The sequence below is a fragment of the Acipenser ruthenus genome, chromosome 8, assembly GCF_902713425.1.
Source record: "Acipenser ruthenus chromosome 8, fAciRut3.2 maternal haplotype, whole genome shotgun sequence".
Taxonomy (NCBI): Eukaryota; Metazoa; Chordata; class Actinopteri; order Acipenseriformes; family Acipenseridae; genus Acipenser; species Acipenser ruthenus.
The window spans coordinates 2,226,517-2,250,590 of record NC_081196.1 but is presented as its reverse complement, the minus strand read 5'-3'; the positions used below and the strand labels follow the sequence as shown (position 1 = coordinate 2,250,590).

Below are 24,074 nucleotides of genomic sequence, written 5' to 3'. Positions count from 1 at the left end.
TTGAAGCCAGTTGCAGCCGTTCTTTTTAGACAGAACCTTCAGCTAAACTAAACTAGTCCCAGGAAGCATGTAACTCCATGTAGTGTGGGATACAAAATGTATAGTATAAAAAAATGTATCTCACACTAGATATACCCACACTTGCAATGTAAGACAATACTCATATAATATGATACTGAATTTGACAATAGAATAGCCAGCTCCTATATAATTCAAATTTGAATTCTTCCACTTGCTGGATTAGCAAACTGTGCATGACAATCTAATAGACAGAGAAATGGGCAGATTTGCAAATGGAAAACAGCTTATTTGGCCCTTGTCGTTTATGTACAGCAGTTGTTTTCCTAAAGAATGCAAGGCTTTTATTAGCTGCTTGAAAAAAAGTTACATTTAATTGTACTACAGACAATTCCATTCTACCAGATCACACTGGCTGTATTAGTTTGGACTGGATAAGCAAACAGCAGTGATGGGAGGTGTCAGCACTTGCACAGCAATGCGAGAGGCTGCGTTTAGCAGCTAAGCTGTTTGTTCTGGTTGTGCAGGGAGAAGAGGAGGATAAACTAAGAACTGTGCGAGGATCTGATTGTCTTGGCACCTGCACGGAGGGAGAATGGAGAGTGGAGCTCTCCTTTGTCAATTCTATTGACTCTAACTTCATTATTATCACTATTATTAGTATTTTTTTTTATTTGAATGTTTGCTCAAAAAGATCTGAGCTCCCAGTCCCTGCAAAGTTATTGATGTGCTGCCGAAATGCTCCATTTTATTCTGATTCTCAATTGTTGCCATAGACACAAGAGCACTTGTGTGTGTCTGTGGGCGGCCACTGATTCTGTACATTTCATGTACTGTAGTATCAGACCCCCCCGGCCTATTGTTTAAGACCAGCACTATTCCACCGTTTTGAAGATTTACATTTTTAATGGCTCATTTATGTAATCCCATAAATAAAATAGCAGAGAAGCGCACTGTGTAAACGAGTGAATGGGGGTGTGAGGAAAGCTGCCGGGCAGGTCACTGGGGGTCTCCACTGCAGTGTCCTGATTGGTATCGGCTCTGTATCCTCCGCTGCAATGAACTGAAGACCACCCAGTCAGCCCCGACTGGTGTATGAGCCAGCCATGGTGGGGCAGGGCTATAGTGCAGCTCCCTATTAAACAGAGCACAGAGCTCCACTGCGAAGCCATTGCAGACTCATTTACCTTATTGCTTTGACAGCTGCACCTCTCCCAGGGAGTGATGTTCACGTGTTTCAGACTTTACTGGTAACAGCTGAGGTTGTTCTTCTTATTTGTGTCCAACAGCTCTCCCTCGCCCTCTTCCTCTCCCTCTCCACCTCCTTCTGCTTCTCCTTCTTCCTCCTGACAGAGGTATCAGGCATCTTCTTCTAAAGCGTCATGTTCCCCAGCTAGGACACATGGACACTTTTAAAATCAACTTATTTAAGACACTTACATCAAGATTCTCAATTCTCTTTTTACTCCAAATCGTCGGTATTGCATGTTTTATCCCTTAAGGAAGAAACTCCAGTTGCAACTCAAGACAACCAAAATGAACTGTCTGGGAACTGGGAGAGCCCTGGGACTGTCTCTCCTCCTGAACTCTGCTTAACAAGCAAGCACCATTTCTTATTTAGCGTCAGCAACTTCATCAATGGTCCCCTTTTCCACAAGATGAACATCTTATAATTATTCAGTTGCTAAAAGGCACATGGTTTGATTGCAGTGAGGTTTACAGATAGCACTGGAAGTGCAAAGGTACCCGGAAGCAGCAGGCATGTCTGTGAAATGCGTGTCTGTCTCAAATAGCTGTGTTTAGAATGTATAGCTATTCAATACAGGAAAGGGGGTGCATGTGATAATGCTGGATATCGCTCCGACCTTTAAGGACACAAGTAGTTTAATTCAAAACATGCATCGTGGAATGGCCATTTTATAGTGATATTATTCATATCTAATGTACAAAAGGTTCAGGACTGCGCCGAATAAATAACCAAAGCGTTTTGATAAGGTTATTTTATTAAAGCGAGAGCAGTATGGTGCATTTAAATCGTGTTCCTAATTCATTCATTCTAAAAGGTTAGCATCACTTAATTGTATGACAGAAACCTCTTTGTCTTCAAATTGTGTCAGTAAAGCATAATACCTTCAAGGTTTAATTGAGTTTTGGACCAAAATATAGTCCCTCCCTATAAAGTCCTGTTATAAACATCTTGTTTAAATGTGTAGCAGGTGAAATAATATGTTGTTGGATTAATTGGAGAGCTGCAGAATTTGATTACAGAACTAGCTGTAAGAAAGAGTGGCCAATATTTTTTTCATCTTTTACTCCAGTCTTTAATTAAAATCATATTTTCAGAAATAAAAAACGTATGCAACACATTATAAACGCATTTACATTTTTGTAACCCTGTGGGTCAATAGTATACTGCAGTCTAAAGCATTTTAAACAAACACTAAAATTCGTTTATACCCTGATCCATAAGACGAATGTTTAATTCAACTTGCTATACAGTGTCTAATACAATTTAGGGTGTTTGTTTCTCAGACTTTGAACAAGAGCAAACAACTTCTCTGAAAGCACAGCACACAGCGACACACATTTTCCGTAGCTTTTAATTGTCGTGAAAGGACATCAAAATGAAATGACTTTCTACAACCATTACCAAAGACTCCATTCATCAAGGCCTGCTTCAAGGTAGGCACGACTGAGCTGCTATTTTCAAAGTGGATAAAGTTACACCATTAGAGGCATTTAAAAAGGGATGCGAACAAATCAAATGCTTTAGTAACAGAACTGGTAGACAAATAGAGAAAAAAGCTTTGTTTTCTGGAAAAAGCACCCCTCCTGCTGCATTATTCCACTGATCTAAAAAACCCACAAACCCCTCTTTGTTAACTAGCTTCCAGTAGATATTTCATGATCATTATGCAACTTTGTTACAATTGCTGCAACAAAATGCTCTACCAGGAAGCGGGGAATGGTATTCATGAAGAGAATAAGAATCTTTTTTTTTTGTTGCCACTAATGAGATTTTCCTATCACACATCAAACCTGTCAACCATTGTAACAAAAGCATTTCCAGAGTGCTAAATCTCTAAAGAACTCTGTGGGTGTGTGTGTGTGTGTGTGTGTATGTATATATATATATATATATATATATATATATATATATATATATATATATATATATATATATATATATATGATGTGTATGTAGGCTGATCATTTGTACCTTATCTATCTATCCATCTATCTATCTATATATATAATCATTTGTATATGTATATACATAATGTAGTTTTTTGTTACTCCTGATTAATCCTCAAGGTGAGAATTTCAATTTTCGGTCAGTAATCAGTGATATAGGCATTCGTGTGAAAATGTTAGACCACTTTGTGATTTAATTAGGCATCTTAAACAACTTCTAAAAAGTCTCATGCATTTTATCTGTGTTCCTTTTCTCTTACTATTTTAAGTTAATTGCATGTGTGGCCTATTAAAGTCATCAATAACTTATTTGCCTATTTTGAGTTGCAGTGGTTCGATTTCATATGAACAGCAAATCAAAACTGCAGAAGCAATGAGCTGTTTTAGTACATAAGCACACTACAGTACTGTATATAGTGCACTGCACTGAGCATGCTTTTTTGTTCTTTGTAACACTGAAGATGATTTTAGCAGTACAAACTCTGTTACAGCACACAAGGATATTTGGAGTATCCGTGTCATTTAGTATTCTCAGTTTGATACATTTTGTTGAAAAACAAAATGTAAACAAATATTAGAGCTTACCCTGAGGCTGTACATATTGAACAACAAATGCATGATTAACAGTGCGTATGAAGCACAATGATTAGGCTGCATATTCATATGAGCAGTCTGTACTTGCAGACACTTAGCCTGGGTCGCACTTAACCATCGAGCTGATGATAATGCTTTATTAAGTGACCTGAAAACACTCAGCATTAATCTGCCTTCCCCTGCTTGAACCACAGCTACTCCATAACCAATTCAGTCTTCATGTCACACAGCTGATTTACTTCAAATCCAATCTGTTCAGAGAGAAAGCGGCACTGAAACTCTTTAACTCAACATGCAACGGGACTGGCAATTAACTGAGATTAATGAGTTACTCTAAAATTAAACTCAAATGGGATTGTGACGACAAAAGGTACCTCCCCACTGCCAAAACAGCAAGTAGCACTTACTTATCTTTTAATCAGTCTTCACTTTTACATACATTATGATTTCCAACAGTTTTTAGAACCAATCCTGGACTACCTGAGGGAGAAGAGTGCCATTACGCTGTTTAAAGTTACAGATTAACAACCCTTATACAAGCGTCCCATAGTAAAAGCACAGCAAAGTGTAATCAAGCATGGGCAAGCATTGTAAATTATAACAAGGTATGGTAAAGCATGGCAATCCATGGTAATCACACAGTATAACCATGGGAAAAAAAACCATGACTCCATGCAACACACTCGACACATCTAACACCGTTTTCCTCAAAGTTTTTACTTTCTTTCCTGGTTCTTATGAAGGCTTTTGAAGTCACGAATCCAATGTTACTTTAGGTAAGCAATTCCAAGACTAGTGCTAATAAGGATCTGTGAAGCCAGCCCTTTGAGGGTCCAATATCAAAGATTCAATCACAAGGGCTGCAAGTTAAGCGCTTTTAGCTTTTTATATACATGGCAGCACTGAACAGTGTCCCAGCATTGCAACAGATTCTAGTATCAAGTCTGGATTCATTCTAGGTTACTGCTCTATATTGTAATTACTAGATTCCTCAGATAACCTTCAATTACCATTACAGACTGGGGTCTATTTTAATGATCTAAGCACTGGCAGAACTAACTGCAGAGAAATCCCTGTGTAATGAACACCAAAGGGCCGGAGTGAAAGTGTTAATTGTGATGTGTCCCTTTTAGAGGTCTCCTGACTGTCTCTGTATTGCAAGAGGCTGACAGAGAGTGGTCTGAACAATGAACCGCTCTTTCTGAAGGAGTTGAACACAATGGGGGGGGGGGTTACTGTACTGCCACCCTCAAAACCTGCAATCCTTCTCCAGCTGAAAGCTGCTTTCCAATGGGCTTCATTTTGGAGTTACGAGGGTTAATAAAACCCTCTTTCTGGGAAAAAGCCAGTGGATATTATATAGGACAGGGCTGTCCAATGAACGGCTCTTTTGATTTACAGGTAGAGTGTCCCATTTAAAGCTGTTAAGAGGTTCAAAAGGAAAACAAGAAAAAGCAGGAATGTGTTAGAAAACAGAAGTCAAAATACACAAAATGAACATGTTATGCAAGAACATACTGAAGCAGCATCTTTGATTAATCACATTTCTTTGCAATGGTCTGTATTGTGTTTATGGTCAATGCAAATGATACCTACCTTCATACGATATGTCATGTAAAGGAAGCATCACGGTCCTCGCTACACCCCTAACACAAGATTCATTTCAATGTATTCCTGTTTATTTTAAAAGCATATTACCAAGATCACAGAAAGCTTTTTAATGCAAGATATGAAACATAGTGGTTTTAAACCCACACCTTTTTTTTTTTTTTTAAACAGTCATTCTGAAAGCATACCAAACATAACCCTCTCATGGCTACATCTATATACATTCTGGAACACACTGTATTCTCCTAAACCCTCGAGTTGGTGATTGCAAAACTAAACAGGAAATTCTTAAACAAAACCTTGTCAGAACTCAAAGTCCATTAAAATGGTAAGGATACGCTACATGGCTCAATCAGGACTGGCTTTTTAATTTGATGTTCAATCCTCTTCTGTTGGTGACAATAGAAAGTGTGCCTTTAGGTCTCAGCCCCTCATCACAGCCAACGAGAGACGCAATGAAGACGCTCTGCATTCTTAGCAAGCCAGTCTGAGACACCAGGGGGAGGAAATGCCAAGCATTTAAATGCCATGTGCAGTTTGTTTTGGAAAACTCAAACACATACACTGTCCCATTAAACACCAAAAATGCAACAGATACGTAAACAAAACATGCTTTCTTTTACAAAAATAAATACATTGAACATCATAGTGCTACCACATTATACTGCTGTTTATTGCATTAATATTGCAGCATATTGTGTAGTTTATTCAAGCCTGTTTGCACTTAACCCAGAGCTGGATAAACAAACAGGGCCATTCTCTACACATCTATTTTACAAATACTGTACATGCTTTCACACAAGCACTGCTAAAACTGCAGTTACATTTTCATTTTCAAGGGGCTTGCTCTTGAAAAAGCCGCCCCTCGTAACAATATATAAATTCTGTTCAGTTTGCACTGCCTTAAGATTAAACTACAGTGTTTTCATCTTGCAGCGTGTCGACTGGCCAAACAGAGAAGTATGAGCTTGGCTGATGCCCGAGCCCCTTTAGATAGGAATATAATCATATTCACTTATTAATACAAGTCTATATTGGGATTACATTATTGAAAATGCACAGAACTTATTGATTTGTCTTATTTAATTTTTTTCAAAATGACAAAAATATATCTGTAGTCTTCCATCTTGTGAAGAACATCAGATTACTGCACAGTTTATTTTTCCTTTCCAAGTTGGGGCCATCAATGTTGATGAGCAAAAATTTAAATCAAAACTATTTTAATGATGCAAGAAAAATGGGAATAGGGCAGTATGGGATCTGGAGTCCAAAAAATGAAATCAAACCGAAATCAATAAACCAGGAATTGCAGGAGCATAAAGTTCCCAATGAGAAAACACCTTCTTTACCGAGTGCTGGGACAAACATTCGAATATTCAAACAAACACTGCTTTCAATGGATCGGGTAGCAAAAACTACCAGTCTTTCTCTCGTTTGTTTGATTGGCAATTTTATGATACAACTTATGTTTTTGTTTTATAAAATTAAAGAATATTGTAATTTTATGAGTGTGCCACCTACTGTAATTAGGTATATTTTGATTTCTAGCCAATTCAATATTAAAGAATATTCGTATAAACTTTGAAAGTTCATCCCCGCAGTATCTTTATCTAAAGCCGAGGGAACACAAAGCCACTTATATTAGTAACAGTAGCTTGAAACTTGGTTCCAGGAGACCTAGTCTGAGGCAACTACACTGTATCAAACCCCAAGTCTCCCCTGGTGTGCCATGCAGTGGCCTGAAACCAAGTTCCAAACCATAAAGTGGCTTCGTGTTCCCTCAGCTTTAGAAACAACACAACAAAAAAAAAATACAAAAAAATGCCTCCTTGTCCCGGTGTGTCCCCTCACTGAAGAGCTGTGTGGTTCAGTGTTTCTCCCTGTGAGAGGAGCTCTCTTGAAGGGCAGGACTGTCTCTTCTCCTGGGTGGGGAGCCCTGCCTGTGGAGATCACTGCTGGACTCTTTGTTCCTCACTGGGGAGCTGTCCCTCTCTCTGCCTGAGTGGGGCTCCTGTTTGTAAGGGTGGTAGCTCTGTTTCCTCGACCTGTCCTTTGTATGGTGGCTCCTGGATGAATCCCTCTCATTTCTACCTCCCGTTCCCTTGCCTTTACCCAGTCCTCGGGAAGGAAATGTGTTTCTGAGAGTATTCAGAAGAAACCTTTTATTGGTGCTGCGCAGAGGACACTTCACCCTAGGAGAGAGAGAGAGAGAGAGAGAGAAAATCAGATCAACTGTATGGAAAACCATCCTTAACTTCAAAAGGCTCAATCACAATTCTAAGGCAAGAAACTAGGTGAAAGAAACAAGCATCTGGCTAGTGCAGACTGAAGAAGGTTTACTGAGATTACTTGACTTAGTTTCTTATAAGTGAAAAACTATATGCTTGTATTCAACGTGTTTTTAAAGAGTAGATACTATGAACTGAACTCCAGTTTCGCAAGGTGTCAGATAAACCTCAGAAAGGTGGTCTGCCTTATAGTATAAGCTATTTCATGATTACTGTTTCGCGTTTCCGGTTTAATTTTACCGAAAAATTACACGATTTTTTATTTTTTTTTAACTGGACATCGGTTTTTACTGATTTATACCCAATTTTTATGTATTATTCGATATTTTTCCAGTACTATTTTCTAGGAAATACACAATATTTGGATTAAAATGCTGTTTTATTTTGACTCTGACATTGTAATAAGCAGCTCTAAACTGTATATCCTAGGATACAGCAGACGTTTAGATGTCAGGTGATCAAATAACTTTCAAACGTGGTTCCTGTCACTTCACAAACACATTATCACCTGATTATGTTGGCCAATCAAAGTCTGATTATTGTGGCAATTGCTGGGTGTAGTAACTACTAGCTTGATCAAAAACTAAATTGAAATACTGTACGTAAACGAGAATAATATTTTTAGTGGATGAGGAATGGAGAGAAAACGTAAATTAGTTTATGAATATTCAAAAGAAAACAAATGTTTCGAAGTATGCAAAAAGCAAAAATAGCAGAAGTGGGTCAGATGAGGCAGAGGATGCACAGCGCTGCAAACACTGCTGCATTGAGGTACATGTTCACACTGACAATAAAAGAACAGACTGAAAAATAAGAGACACATTAAACTAAAACAAGAAAGTGAACTGAGAGACAAGTAATCCATTTATGCAGCTTTTACACGTGCTTTAATAAAAAGGAAGTGCAGAATGACTGTGTTAATGAGCTTGTCAGAGCGTTGTGCTTTGCTGGACAGCCACTGTTTACTGCAGTGAGGTATGTATTGGTGACTTCGTGAAAAACAGGAATTGACCCTCAACCCCAATTATTACTAAACCTAAATTAAGAAAGAAACCAGTGAACCACAAAGCCAGTCACAATACCCTTCCAAATTCAAATAGCTCATTTAAAATATATATATGGCCACGACTCCTTCAGCCCTTCACTGCTATACAGCAGAGCACATTGTCTTGGATCTCTTAAGCCTTCTAATACTTTCCTTGCATGCCATCTAGTGTAAGTTCAGAGGACTCCTCCTAATACTTTCTGAAACTTTCTGCAGTAGATTTATCATACTCCATCCATGAACAAGAAAATACAACAATACAAGTGTCACCCTGATTTAACCCTAATCTACAGGTCAATAACTGAAACTTGTTTCTTGAGTCTTGTGCTTCTGTTAAAGTCCACATTATTACAGCGTGGAAGCAACCAAAAGAACAAATAAATACAAATCAGCTTGGAATATTTGTGTCTTGCTTTGTATTGTTAATCTATGCCTCATCGTATATTTGGCAAATGTCTCCTAATGTATCGAAATATATTCTTACTTTGTTCCACAATGTTGTACTCCAGAGATATCTAATAACTATACAACATCAAACGTATCACATTCAAACCCTTTAAGCAAATTAAAATAAAAGCAAACTCAGGATATGTAACACTGGGGTGGGAGGCTGGCTGGAGACCAATACTGCACAAAATCAATTCCAATATTTTTAAAGAACCGAAGGGGTCATAACCAAACCAAGGCTCCAAGACACCTCCCAGTAAAGGCAAGGTTATTACCCTCAGAGCAGTGATGAGCATCTGGTGTTAACCCAAGGGCCACATGTGCTGTTAGAAGAAGCTCAGTTCTCAGATTTAGATTTTGATAATACATTTGCTATTCTAGATCAGTCGGTCGCCTGTTTTTTATTTCTTTGTTTTAATCTTAGTAAATCTTAGTAAATCTTAGTGTGATCTGTTTTAATCATCTCCATTCTGTTGATTAGCGGTTTTTAATGCTATAATGCAATGTAAGATGTCATTTTGAAGAAGCAAACAACTTCTGCCTCCTTGCATCGCCAATGTAAGCATTCCTGTAGGGTGGGCTTAAAATGTATGTAGGGGTCACAGACTGACTAATGCCTAAAACGACATTGTGAGACCCTGTAAAAAACTACACAACAAATATAACACTTTAAACCACAAAGCACTAGACTGATAGCCAGAAGGCTGCAGAGAACAGAACTATCAGTCACATGTATTCATTAGGGAAGGGCTTTGCAATGCTTGAGATGACAACAGGTTTACAGGGCATGTTTGATATTAGCATTGGGTCAAGCTGTCTGTAAATAATGCTGTTCTATTTACAACATGGAATGAATGCCCTATACACCCTCCTGCCGACTAGTCTGCAGTATTATTCTCTCTTTGTAATGATTAACTTGTGAAGTCTCCAAGACATTACCTGTCAAAACCAATGCTGTACAACCACCTAGTTATCCCCGTGATTATCTTTGTTTTCCCTCTCCTGCTGTTTACAGAGAACGAGACTGTTAAGAAGTCCCCTCTGAGCCAGTATGATTAATGTTTCTGTGTGTTGCACAGTTTATTACGCTAAAGCCACTCAATTAGTGGCATTTAGAGGAGCCGTGCCTTGTATTATGAATAATGCATTTTAAGTTGTCAAGACTGTTCAGCTTCTTATATAAAAAGGTTGCCGCTTGCAGGGGTAATAGATCAATTAGGTGCTGTGGAACAGAGCAAGTTTACTCTTTCAAGGCCATTTAAAGCGAAACCCTGGAAAGCACAGGCTGTCATTTAGAAACAAGCATGTCAGAATCAGTGCTACTGCGAACATGAAAAAGTAGAGATCACCAACACCTAAGGCATATACACTGTATGGACTTGGGAAAAGTCTGACATTCAGACAGGTGGGCAGATGTGTTCATACAACCGCAGATTCTGATATAAATATGTTGTGCTACTGTCCAGATCGAGTTTCATTATAACTGAACAGGCTTTTACTGCACAGTACCACTTGCATTGATATGCATACAGCATACAGCAGTCTGATATCCCACAGGTAGGCAGACAGGCGCTTTTAGTTTGTTCTTGTATCTTTTTAGAATTGTGACTTGTACTGTACAGTAGGATGTCAAATGTCATCACTGCCAGTGTCAGCTGCCTTTAATAAGAAGTACAAGTGCTTTCTGTCACCGACAGCTGCCACAGGCTTTCCTTGGTCAGTGAATCATCAGTGAGGGGACATGCAGTACAGAAGTGAGGTATTCTTCTACAGTATCTTACCAGCCTGCAGGTCCCATGGTCTCAGCTCGAACTTTACCACGCTTTGCCTCCTTGAGAAGCTCTTCCACAGCCTTCCTGTTCAAAAAGAAATAAAGGAAGCTTATTCCTGTTGGGCACTGCAAGTCTGATTTACTTGCACCTGATCCTCAGCTCACAATCTTACATTTGCATTGCACTGGCTGGCTGGATTCTGGAAATCAGAACTGGTTAGGATTATTTTACAACTCTAGCCTTCAGAAAGATCAGAGTTTGAGGATTACTCACGAAGAACACATATGATTCTTTATAATCAGTTAGTGTGTTTTTGGTCAATGAATGGTAATACACTGCACATGTTTTATTCACTGCCTTCAATTAGAAAACAGAGACAAATACAGGGCATCACACTTCACCGGGTTTGTCTCTTTAGTTTACAGTAATCTCAGCACTCAAGACACCAAACTGGCAGCAATTCTGTTAAGACAGACACGGCAGTTTCTCTTATAAAACGATTATAGCAGCAGTCACTGCAGTATTCAAACATTATTTTTCTGCAGTAAAAGCAAAGTGATAAGTAGAAGGGGAATGTGTTCCAATTTTGCCCAACAGGATGTAGAATTCTTACTCAGCACAAACACTGAAATCCGCAACTAGACAGAAACCTGGTAGAAGCAGCTGAAGTTGTAAGAGTCATCAATCAAGGGAAGAAGCAACTGCTGTAATTGAATCCAATCACCACAAGTGTGTAATCCCTCCTCTCCACCAGGGATCCCTCTCCAGCTCCTCGGAACAAGCCCTCCAGTTCACACAGCTCTGTCTGCACACAGCTTTCCCTTACAGCAGTGAAACTCTCCATCCACTGGGCTATACCAGAGAGAGAAGCCAGCTCACAGCCCGCAGACACAGTAACCACCAATCTCAAGTATGCAGACATCGGTATTATTAAGGGAAACTTTATAGCATCTAGGGGCTGTTTCTGCTTACATCATCAGTTACCAAACGTTCTGAATAATTGAACACAATGACCACCAGGGTGGTGCAGCTGTTATTTCGATCCCTATTTGAAGCGGAGATTTTTTTAAACAGTGATGTGCCTTTTACTAACTCTCGCAGATCTGACTGTTTCAGTGGCAATTGCTTCTGGGCTGCCTTAGTGGAGCCAGTGCAAACCCTAAACACTTTCACTAATGAATGCAGACCGGATTACACTGCAGCGGACTCACAAACTGAAGCAGCCACACTTTTAAATAATACATACTTTGTTTAAGGGACGCCCCTTAAACAAAGTGCAGCAAACCACAAATGTGTACAGCTTCCAAAACACTCAGGGCAATCATGGAATATCTGATACAAGTACAAACTGTAGGATCGTATAAGGGTTATACAATATCTTCAACACCCATCTGGAACACGTCGGTTTAACACACTCTGTACAATGCACTTGATGTTAAAAAGTTAAACAGGTGTAACCCTGTGGTTAAATACAGCTGTTGATGATACCGCTGTCTCACTGTGACCTGTGAGGTCAAATTGATACTCAGTATTTTAGTAAGAAGGGAAGAAAGAAAACTGGTTTGTGCGATTTCTTTACCGATACAATACAGCTTATCCTTTTGGTGTAACTGAGTGTTATCCTTGGCATCAGGCATGTTTGAAAACGTTGTGCTGGCTGCAACTTCCTGTCGATGAAAGCTGCCTGCATTAAATGCATTTGTGTTCACATGACTTTTGAAACTCAGTTTATAATAAATAGTATTACACACCTTTTAAAAAGATTTTTTTGCACTAATGTTGCGCGTGTTATCACAACTACAGCTGACAGATACAAATCCGAACTTCTATTTTATCCAACGATAAAATCGCTGGATAAAATATTCTGTGTTATCTTCTTCACTCTGAAAAAGTTAACTGCAGCCGTCAGAAAGTCAAAAATCAAAACTTCTGCGTGTAACGTCTCGCTTCACGGATCCTGGGTACAGTAATTAAGTGGACTAGCTTACCGAAGTAAGAAGGTAACCCAAGGTTAATGCTAGTATAATCGGGATCTGTAAAACCAGACGCAAATGTACCACCCCTCGTGATACTGACCGGTGACTCGTTTTACTCCAAATATAACTAGAAACAGCGAGTTCTTAGGACAGCCCTCGAGTCGAGATGAAACGTGCATGTTTTTCGTGGATGTTTATATTAAGATGTCTTGTGAACCCGGGTGTTAGGCCGTGCTTCATCACTACTGTCATATTGACTGCCTGACGTGTAAAGGCTGGATTTTCGATTTATTATACCGTGGCGCGATCAAAGATGGCTCGGTTGCTATGGTGATTCACGGTGAAGTGGAACAGCTCAGATCGGGCGCTCCTTTTCACCCTCAAACACCCTGACAAGAACGACACTGTTTCAACTCGCCTTTTTAAAGACTAGCTCTTCGTGTTAACCCACATGACACCGCGGCACTGGGTTTACTCACTTTTCCAGCTCCTGTTCATCCGCCATCGAAGCACAATTTATTCCAGAACTAACGAGTATTGAACATTAGAAGCCGCAGCTTCCTAAACACAGAAGAGAAAGACCACCAGGACCCCACACATAGCGCTGCCCTCCTAGCGCCTAACTTAATCTAACGAAATAATGTATCCAAAGCGCGCAGTGAATTAGAAAAATGAATCTATTTTATTTTTTTCAGTACAGTAATTAAGATTTTAACTTAATAACAAATGCGGTAAACTATAAGGATGTGCCGCTAACAACATAATGCATGTCAAGTCAATTTTTTATGTGCTGCAAAGATATTACATGTGTATATATTTTTTTGAAATCCGAGTTGTTTGATAAGGTGTGGTAATAACTGTAAAAGCCGTGATCTTCCACGTTCAGCATCTACAGGCATGCCATACCGATCAGGCAGTTTAACACAGCGCTCAGGGTCTACCCGAACCTGCACACGTGAACAGCACGCCTCTGGCCTCTTGGCATTGGTCCATTCCAGCTCGTTTTAAAAATAGATGGAGTTTCTCTGGCTTTCGATTGGCAGAGAGGGTCAGTTCAGCGAGCAGTCAGGTGCGGTTCCAGCGAGTTTGATTGAGCTGCAAAATCGTCCCAAGTCTGTGCAGGAGTTCACTGTGCGAGGTTGAACTGAAGGAGGGGGTGGTCTTCCAGCGGGAGGTAACGTTGATTTTTTTTTTTTTTTTTTTTTTTAAATTGTGCATATAATTATAATGTGTAAACAAAGTGCACTTACAGCGGCGAGTTCGATCATTTCATTGTTTCGCATTTATTACATATCAGAGAACGAGGCAATTATATTTTCGAATCATTTTGAGCTCCAACCAGCACATTCTATCTGTGTCTACGCTATTTCACTTACACTACACACTCTGTCTCTCTGTATGCTATATAACAACACACAGCAACATACAGTTTATGTGTGAAATATTATTATGAATAAGAACGTTGAATTTTGTATGTACATCTACGAATAGTGATTAATTGAGAGTTATTATTATTATTATTATTATTATTATTATTATTATTATTATATTATGATGATGATGATGATAGTGTGGTATCGGTTCTAGTGTTCGGGTACCTCTCTTGTGTTGTTTTAATCATTATGGTTAAAATTGGTATATTAATATAATATAGAATAATATATAATAGTGTGCGAGCACACTAAACAGAACTGCTTTGATAGAAACCAAATTGTGTTTTTTTTGTGACATGTATTATTATTATTATTATTATTATTATTATTATTATAGTGTTTTCGTTTAAGGTGTATATATTGGACACGATTCTACGTATAGTCTCACACGTTTTAAATTCTAGTGTTTTTTTTTTTTTTTTTTTAAGCTGCGTGGTGGGTAGTTGGTACTGTTTGAGCCGTACCCGAGTTCACCATACTGTAGACCCAGGTGGTAAAGAACAGTAACTGTTTCTGACAGTGTGGGACAGGATGCCGGTTTGTAACTAAGTGGAAAGACCAGCATGGTTTGTTTGATATATATATATATATATATATATATATATATATATATATATATATATATATATATATATATATATATATAAACAAACCATGAACACACTAAAGAAACGCCTGGTATTGTACTGGTTTGTAAATGTCTCTGGTTAAGAATTTGGAACAACAGTCCTATCTTTATAATATCTAAACAAACACATACAAAGGCTGCACAGTATAACATTACCTGCCATAGGCTCAAAGCATTTGTCCCGGCCACTGAAAAGCCTGCAACAAAGCCTTGGCAGCGTTTCATTTAGAGCGTCATGCACCTCGGTTGTTTCTCGCTATTTATGGAGCATCAGCAGTTATCGTTTTCCTTTTCACAAGAAATAAATGCTGCAGATGTGCGGGAGCGCTGGGGCAAGTGGTTTGTCAGTAATTCCCGATGCTGCATCAGTTATTGGTTAAGGCATTTGGTTGCTTGTGGGAGGATTTGAACTCAGTGGAACGTATTGACTGGGCATGCGAAGGTACTGTCTGTATATTGAGCAAGGTACAGTATTTGTGGCATACAGTGGGATGGTAAAGTCTGAAAACCTTTTTGTCAGAACCCTGTTACCTTTTTAATTAGTCATCTGTATTTGTGTCTGGAGCTTCTCAGCTCTAAGGTTGGGATCATGCTGCTTTTCGTATTTTGGTGGACTGACACAAAAAGTACAAAGCTGTTAGATGCGGCAGAGTTGGTGCAAGCTTAATATTTATGGTATCGTTATATTTAGTCTGCTATATTTTGCTCAGTGCTTTGAGAGGACTTGGTCTTGAAAGGTGCTGTTTTGATTTAGTTATTTAACCTTTATTTCACCACGAAGGTCCCGTTAAGATCAGCTTCTATTTTTCAAGGGAGACCTGGTCAAGAAGGTGGCATATAGTAAAAAAAAAAAAAAAAACTCCACCACCAGGGTTGGCTGATTTAAATCGACTTGATTTAAACCACTGATTTAAATCGACTTGATTTTTAAAAATAAATCATTGATTTAAATAATTTTTTTCATTTACTACCTATTTTATAAAGTTTATCAAAGAAAATACATGAAAAGTATGTTTTAAAAACCTTTTATTAACACAAACCTCTTAAACCCTTACTGTCTATAAACAAACAAGTAGAGCTGTATTCTGATCACAGCGCAAGTGCCAGTGCAACTGCGAACGGCGCTTGCCCCTGATTCTGTGACGCATGAATGGAGCGAAGACGTAAAAAGAAAAAAAACTGCACTGACATGGTATTCTGAAGACATGTCTTTCCCAGTTATAGAGCGCCTGCCCCATCATTAACATATTCACAGAAGATTCTGATGACAGTGCAATGGGGTCTCAAATTGACAGTTGAGCTCTGTGTTCAGACCCGCTGAAAGCAGGTTTAGTTAGTGGTGCCAATCGGGAACTTTAACAATTGAACACATTATAAAAAGCAAAGTTGTCCTAAGCAACAACAACGTGTGTTTGGAGTGACACAGAACGAGGAGATCAAAGAAACAAAAGTAAAAGAGAAGAATGCCTGGGATGAGAGAGGGGGATTTTTCTCTGGCGTACTCCATCACTAAATTCTTGTAGTTCACATTTAAAGGATGCCACGATGATAAATAATTTGCTTTATTTATGTATTCATTTAAGATTGAGTAATTTAGTTTGGTATGTAACTATTCACAAAGCACCATTTCCAACATCCTAAAATTTACAGTTTGGAGGTACTGTAAAGATACAACTACGTTACTACTACAAAAAAAATCCATAATTAAAAAAATAAATAAAATAAAAAAATCGATTTAAAATAATAATAATAATAATAATAGTAATTATTTGCCAGGGCCGTCCGTATGGGCAGAGAATTTCTTGCACACGGCAGCGACTTGAGAACGCAGGCAGGCAGTGTTTCAGTAACGAAGCGGTTTGGTTTATTTGCTAGAGTCTGAATATTGTCTGCGTTGCTGATCAGTCAGTTTGTTGCTTTGTGAGCCTGCAGTTAATCAGCAGCCCGCCGAGGTAAGGCAGGGAGTAGACGGAGCTGTCAGCACCAGGGACGTTAACACACTCAAACAGACGCTTGAAAAGGAGAGAAGCTCACAGGACTTTCTTCTTTCTCTGCCCAGTACAGTATAGTGCAGTTCTGCATGTTCTTCCCACGTAATCTATATAAAGCTCCCCGTCCCCTGTATAACATTGTAAGTGAGAGACTGTGCCACTTGTGTTCCTTGTGTTCCGCCTTACACATAATGCATAATGGCATTATGAGGCAAATGGGAGTCGTGCCCATACTGCTTTATAATAGACAGATGTCGTGACGTGATCCCTTGCTCATATGTTGTGTTTCCATGTATCGGTAGAATGGGTTGCATTTCAAGGCAGTGCTTGTGTTTCATGCAGTAGTCTTATGTTAGAATGATTGATTCTTAATTTGGTAGTTCTGATTCACACCAGGGGAGACTGGGGGTTGATACAGTAACCTCAAACTAGGTCTCTCCTGGAACCAGGTTTTAACTGCTACTGTTCATGAAAACAAGGCTTTGTGTTCCCTCCTGCTAACACTGATGAGGGAGTGAGCTGAAACATTTGCGTGCTCGTCTTTGTTTCCTCTCCCGATTGTGTTTGAAGTTCTGGTTGAATGCTCTGTTGAGAGGCAGTGCAGCTGTGTACACACCTTGTGTGCAGAATATCCGACCTCCAGGGGCTGGAATACCGAATCGTGCTTCCTGTAATCTGCGATGGCCCACGCGGTTTAGATCTGTCATGATTCTGTTAACCTACTGAGGCGTGCTGATCTTGTCCCACAATGTCAACTTTAGCTAGGACTCAGTTAGCAAGGAAGTGTTGAGTATTAGGCTGAGGACATTAAGCATTTTCTTTTTGGCAACCTGAATTGATGATACAAGTATGATATCTTTCAATGTTGTATTACTAAGGAATAGCATCAATCTGCTGTGCTGTATGTGTTTGCATCAATCTGCTGTACTGTGTCACTGCATCAATAGCATCAATCTGCTGTGCTGTATGTGTTTGCATCAGTAGCATCAATCTGCTGTACTGTGTCACTGCATCAATAGCATCAATCTGCTGTGCTGTATGTGTTTGCATCAGTAGCATCAATCTGCTGTACTGTGTCACTGCATCAATAGCATCAATCTGCTGTACTGCATGTGTTTGCATCAGTAGCATCAATCTGCTGTACTGTGTCACTGCATCAATAGCATCAATCTGCTGTACTGCATGTGTTTGCATCAATAGCATCAATCTGCTGTACTGCATGTGTTTGCATCAGTAGCATCAATCTGCTGTACTGTATGTCACTGCATCAATAGCCTCAATCTGCTGTGCTGTATGTGTTTGCATCAATAGCATCAATCTGCTGTACTGTATGTTATTGGTGCAGATTTAAAACTAGATGATGCCACAACCAGGGTTGGGGTCCATTCCTGTTTTTCAATTCGAAATCCATTTCCAATTACTTTTCTTTAAATCGATTCCCAATTCCAATTCCTTCTGAGGACTTGCTGTTTTAGAGATATGATAACTGTGGTGATTGTTGAGTTGCTGTCATTTGATACCAGTTTATTTGACTAACAGGACTTCAGTTGAAGTAGTTTGTTGCCATTGTGAGAAGCTTATTTTAACAGAATACTGTTAACTGCAGTTTTGATCAGTGACGTGCTGGAATTGATTCAAATGGAATGGGGTTTGTGTGATTGGGAAAGTGAGGGAATGGATGGCTGCCATGGTAATGTACAGTAGCCATTAATCAGAGGTACAGTCTATTCTATTAAGGATGGACTATTTGGTCAACAGACATAACTCAAATGTGATAGGAGGGGAGCATATATACATACCAACTATAAATCACATTGATATTCCTAATTCAAGAACCATTTGGACTACAGCTACCGTAGCTGTGCAGTGCGTTTTGTCGTGGATCACCCAGCTGTGAAACAGAGCTGTGTACAAACTATATTGGCCCCTGTGAAATCAGTTTTATTATTTTGAATTTCCGGATTTATTTTTTCCTGATTTTGGATTTTTCGGTTTTAAAAATCTAATTTGTTGTGTTTTTTTTGTTGTTGTTTTTTTAATAACCACAAGTGTTTGATGCATTGACAGCAGTGATGAAAATAGAAATGCATGAAAAAATGACAAAAAAAACAACTTTTTAAACGGTTTTAATCAAAGTGCTTTCAGTAAAAAGACTACAAATTGGCACAATGTAATAGAAACAAACTAGGAACATTGTAAATTAAAAAAAAAAAAAAGTAGTCTTTTAGTAGTTTTTCTTTTCAACACAAGCTGATTTATAACATTTCAAAATAGATTTAATGTTTTCATTAATAATTAATGACAAACAATGTAAATAAAAGCCTAAATATTTTGATTTATTCTAATTTAATAAAAAGGCACTTAGTAATATCACCTTGAGAACTTTGGAGAAAAAATGCAGCGTCTAGCCCCTACATTCTGCAGTAGTCATGACAGTACTATCTGCTCAGAATAACTTATAGGTAGTCGTTTTCCTCCCCGAGCGATTCCGTCCGTGTTCTCCGCGACACAGATTTCATAGGGCCCTAACTATAGACTGGCAGCGTGATGGGGAGAGCTTAGCAAAAACACTGTCTACCTCGAAGCTACCTACCTAGAAGCTAAACCTACACAGAGTGAAGCAGCACACACACAGGCGTTGCAGTGTATTTGCTTGCCCGTGAATGTGCAATCCTCCTGATGTGGATTTCACATTATGCAGTGTCTGTGCTTCTGTGCGTGTGTGTATGTGTTTGTGCACTAGATTAACAGCCAAGTGCTGTCCAATTCAGAACTGTCTGAAAAGATCTCCTTGCAGTTGATCTCTCTCTGTATCTGCATTCCCACCCCATGTTCTCCTCTCCCTGTTCTATTGCTCTGATCTTGGACTGCAGACACTGTAGATTTTGCTTGCTGGGTAGGAAATGGAATGTAATGAAAATGTATTCTGTAATTACCTAGCTGGCTACCTGACATACATTTTAATGGGCTAGGCGAATAATACATTATGCCTGAAGTACGTGTGGGTTTTTGAAGTTCAGACTTTAATAGCGCTGGAGCATACGGGGTGTGTTATTTACCAGACCAGCAAACACAGAGTTGGATCAGTGCTGTGTAGCGGTCCAGCGCTGTGACGAGATAGGAGAGAACACCCTGCTTATCTGTTGGGTTAGTCAGGGTACAGTCACCTCGATATCAGGGGTTTGAACTGTCTTCCCTTTCCACGTCTCTGATCTGCCTGCTCTTTTATATGCGTTATACAGTTGTAGGGTTCAACGAAGGTTAAACAAATATTGTGAGCACGCTTGAGCACAGCGTTCTCAAGTGCAAGGTGTGGGGGGATGTTTTTCAGCTCTGGAGCAGCATTGTAACTCACGCCAGGAAGTGAATAGTGTTTAGATATTGTTAGGAAAGCAGAGTGTAAGCAGAGTTCACAAGGTTCCCCTTCACACGCACACACAGAGTTTGGAAAGATAATTAAGACAGGCACTCATTAGCTACCTGAATCCTCACCTGACTCCAGACCATCGCTGGACCTGAGCTTTCTCCCAGAACATTAGGTATCAATATCTGATTGCTGTCTAGCCATGCACGTTTATGTGTGTGTGTAACTTTTGAATATCGCAATCAATAAATTAAAACTTAACAACAGAGCAATTGGTACTGTGCTCACCCATCTGCAGACAATTGGTTTCCTTACACAGTGTACAATATGTAGGAACCAGCTCTGTTTTACAGTAGCAGCATGGTCCGGGCTCATTGCATCAAGAGGAAGGATAAGGTGTGTTTTTTTTTTTTTTTTTTTTGTAAGCACAGGTTAAACTTACCAAAATAATTAAGGCTGAGGCGACAACTATCGATAGCCCTCCTCTGTGTTAGATTCATGTTGCAGTATTTAATGTAAGGAAACCAGGTGTTTATGTATTGCAATATGTAACCAACCCATCACACATGTGCTTTATTTGTAGACACTTTGTTACTATGGCTAATTAGTTCATTTAGTTTATTCCCATATGAGATGATATCCTGGGATATCATTAAGGTTAAGGAGAAAGGAAGGTTGCAAGGTGTTCGTACTGTACAGTACTTTCAGTACAGTTATTATAATACAGTCTCCTAATAGCACATGCAAAATAATAATACCAAGTAATTGGATGGGTTGAAGATCAAGGTGGAAAAGCACAGCAGGTTAAGGTTTGGCACTGTAAAAGCTGAGAATCAGATGGTGTATACTCTGTAAAGCTGAAAGCTACACATGAAAAACAGGTTAATAAAGTTTCGGAAACCCCAAACAGGACAGATGAATCCCGTTAAGTGTTAATGTTTGAGTTGTACGGTAGCTGCAGTGCAGGTAATAAATGCCACTGCCCGTACATCTATGTTCAAAGTGTTTTCTTGAGGGCTGTAGCAATGTGAAGAGAACAGACGAGAACATGCCGAGGGCAGGAGGAGTTCTGAGTGTCAGCTGCTGAAATTACCTTACGGGAATGTGAGGAAACTGGCGAGCCAACAAAGCAAATGCTGATGAAATAATATAATGCACAGCCACTCAGGAATCCTGCTTTACAGAAAATGATGCTGGCTTATCTGAGCAAGTATTAGAACACAATGTTAACACTGTCAGGCATTCAGATTAGATGGATTTATCTTACCTTCCCCAGTTAATCTAAACACCTCCAGGTATTTTAAACGTGAAGACATCAGGGTATTAAAAAAATACCCTTTTTCATGGGCCTCATGGGGAAACTAGAAGAGTCTTAGTCTTAGATATGTGGGGGTATGCACACCTGCATGGCACTGTTAGTTAAAAATGGAGGTGCAATTTGTGAAATAGCACCACAAACACGACTTCATTAAAAATGAAAAAGTACATTTAAATGACGCGTAATCTTGCAGTCAGTCCGATTCTGAGCAGGACGGTGATTACCCTCGCAAAAATGTCTTCATACACAAAAGCTTGGAACACTGACCTCAATGATCTAACGGATAAAGACCGCTGCGTCGGACATTACAGTTTCATTAACGGCCCCTTGAATTATCACACTGCAGTCGTACTGTAGACCTGTGGTCACAGTGATCTAAGCAGTATCCGGTCTGCTGGGTGGAATTCAGTGTTACTGATGAAAGGGTGAACAGTACTGTATGCTGGGTTTCCCCGGGGGAAGGGAAGCATGCTGTAATTGCCCTTTAGAAAGGAGCTGGAGACATTGTGCGGCGAGACCGGGGTGTATCATTGTACTCGCTCCTTCACAATGGGAAGGGCAGTCAGACTTCTCTGGGAAACCTGTAAAAAGGCTTGTAATTATTCCTAATAACTGAGCGGAATGAACCCATTAAGGAAAAGCAGAAATGGAGAAATGGCCTGATTACCTGAAAACAGGTCGACAGAAAATACTCATTACTGCATCTGCTAAACACTTAGCACAAGTAATTGAAGCTCACTCAATCCTTGCATTTCAACGTGTTTCTTTCAAAACTGCACATTTGAGACCCGTGATTTATGGAATGATTTTGTAAGCTACAGTTACTTTGAAGCTCAGCTTAGTCCCCACAAAGCCTGGTGTTATTCTCGTGTGTGGTGCTGATGCACTTTAGTAATACAGAACAGTAGCAGTGCCTCGTGCTGTCGGTGACCCGATAAGGGGTTGGATTTCATGGGCTGAATACATAACCGTACACTGTGCATATCCTGCTGTATAAACACTACAGCTTTCCCCCATGTTTGCATATGCAGGGTTTATCATTTAGGAACAATTATAAACTTTTAACACTGGCAAAGTGTTTAAACAACGCAAAACTATTAGAGTCCCAAGGCTGTAGCAGAGCGCTTGGAGCTTGACAGCATTTTCCAATCTGTCTTTTAGTTTGATGATCATACTTGCTTCTGGGCCAGCAGCTTATGTATTTAAATCCTTTCGGAGGAATCCGATTACCTTCATGCTCTCCATGGCAATGGTGCAAAATCAGCAGAAAAGCAGCCCTGGATACTGTACTCCTAACAGCATCTAGAGAGGACTGTTTTCAAAGAGATCGAACCAGCCTGTGTCTTATTCCAGCACTGATTGATTGCCTGACTCTCAGTCATGCTGTTCACACATACCTCGTGCTGTCTTGAGACGCAGGAGAAAAGCAAATCGCGGTGTCCCTTGGGGCAATCATTCCTATCACTCAGTGGGAAGACAGAGATGTCAGTCATACTAATGGAAACCTGAGGAGTGTGTCTGCGTGCGTAGGGGTATACAGTATGTGTGTGTGTGGGTGGCAGGGACCATTATTAAATACTATAAAAATTAAAATGAGGTTTGTAAAAATCAGGTTAATAGCTTTTAGGGCTTGTAAAAGTGTAGATTTATCCTTTTGAGAACAAAAAAGGCTTTGTGAACTTCCCCCACTTACTAACTTCTTAATATTTTCAATATCCCAGCCCCTTTTCCCTATGACATCACCCAGAGCACAGCTTTAAAGATTGATCATTGAGCATTCCATTCTAATGGTGTCCAGTCCACTGAATCTTGGCACCACAGACCTGCAGCACTGTACTGTCCTTTGTACTTTGACTCAGTCTAGGAAACGATCCAGTCATGGTATTGCAGTGTAGTCATTTGGGTTATGTAAGATTCCTAGCAGGTACACATGTACTGTACTGTACTGTAGAGTGTGTGTGAAAGACGAGATTGTAAATGGAAATGTTATCGTGGTGTGCAGCTCATTAGAATGATCAGGGATGAAACACCTCTAGCAATGTTTAAGCCCCATTTCTGCTTGCACACTAGAGCAGGGGTCTCCAGCCCTGGTCCTGGAGAGCTACTGGGTCTTCTGGTTTTCAGTTCAACTGAGCTCTCAGTTACTTAGTTGCACCAACTATTGCCTTAATTAGTCAAGATTAGCAGGTGTTCCAGATCTTTAGCTATTGATGACATAGACACCTGTAAAACCTGAGGATTTGGGGCTCTCCAGGACCAGGGTTGGAGAGCCCTGCACTAAAGGCTGGAATAGAAGATTTAAAAATATATATTTATTTTGAGGTTCTCACTTTTGATTGTGTTTACTTTGTGTTTTGCTTTGTGTTCTTTTAAGCAGTGTTGAAAAATAAATACCAA

The 24,074-nt window shown here is 39.5% G+C and overlaps 2 protein-coding genes across 4 annotated transcripts in view; one reads left to right on the top strand and one right to left on the bottom strand.

Moving 5' to 3' along the window:
• Positions 1 to 5,468: 5,468 nt before the first annotated feature.
• Positions 5,469 to 13,891, bottom strand: LOC131737672 (protein POLR1D-like). Its single transcript, XM_059028006.1, has 3 exons — positions 13,423 to 13,891; positions 10,977 to 11,051; positions 5,469 to 7,607 (listed from the first exon to the last, which is right to left on the bottom strand). Exons 1-3 carry the CDS (start codon positions 13,446 to 13,448, stop codon positions 7,283 to 7,285), a joined length of 426 nt encoding a protein of 141 aa, XP_058883989.1. The 5' UTR covers positions 13,449 to 13,891; the 3' UTR covers positions 5,469 to 7,282.
• Positions 13,892 to 13,994: 103 nt separating this feature from the next.
• Positions 13,995 to 24,074, top strand: part of LOC117407517 (ligand of Numb protein X 2-like) — a 43,418-nt gene continuing 33,338 nt past the window's right edge. For 2 of the 3 annotated variants that reach the window (XM_059028002.1, XM_059028005.1), the window contains exon 1: positions 13,995 to 14,117. The gene's annotated coding sequence lies outside the window, so the exon portion shown is untranslated. The remainder of the gene's footprint in view (positions 14,118 to 24,074) is intronic. The other variant, XM_059028003.1, reaches the window with a different exon arrangement.

What these genes read in the sequence shown, in the direction of transcription:
- LOC131737672 (XM_059028006.1), bottom strand. Translation starts at nt 13,448, where the DNA reads ATGGCGGATGAACAGGAGCTGGAAAA. An exon ending in GATGAACAGGAGCTGGAAAA is followed by an intron (nt 11,052 to 13,422) that starts GTGAGTAAACCC and finishes CTTTTTGAACAG; the next exon opens with GAAGGCTGTGGAAGAGCTTC. An exon ending in ACCATGGGACCTGCAGGCTG is followed by an intron (nt 7,608 to 10,976) that starts GTAAGATACTGT and finishes TCTCTCTCCTAG; the next exon opens with GGTGAAGTGTCCTCTGCGCA.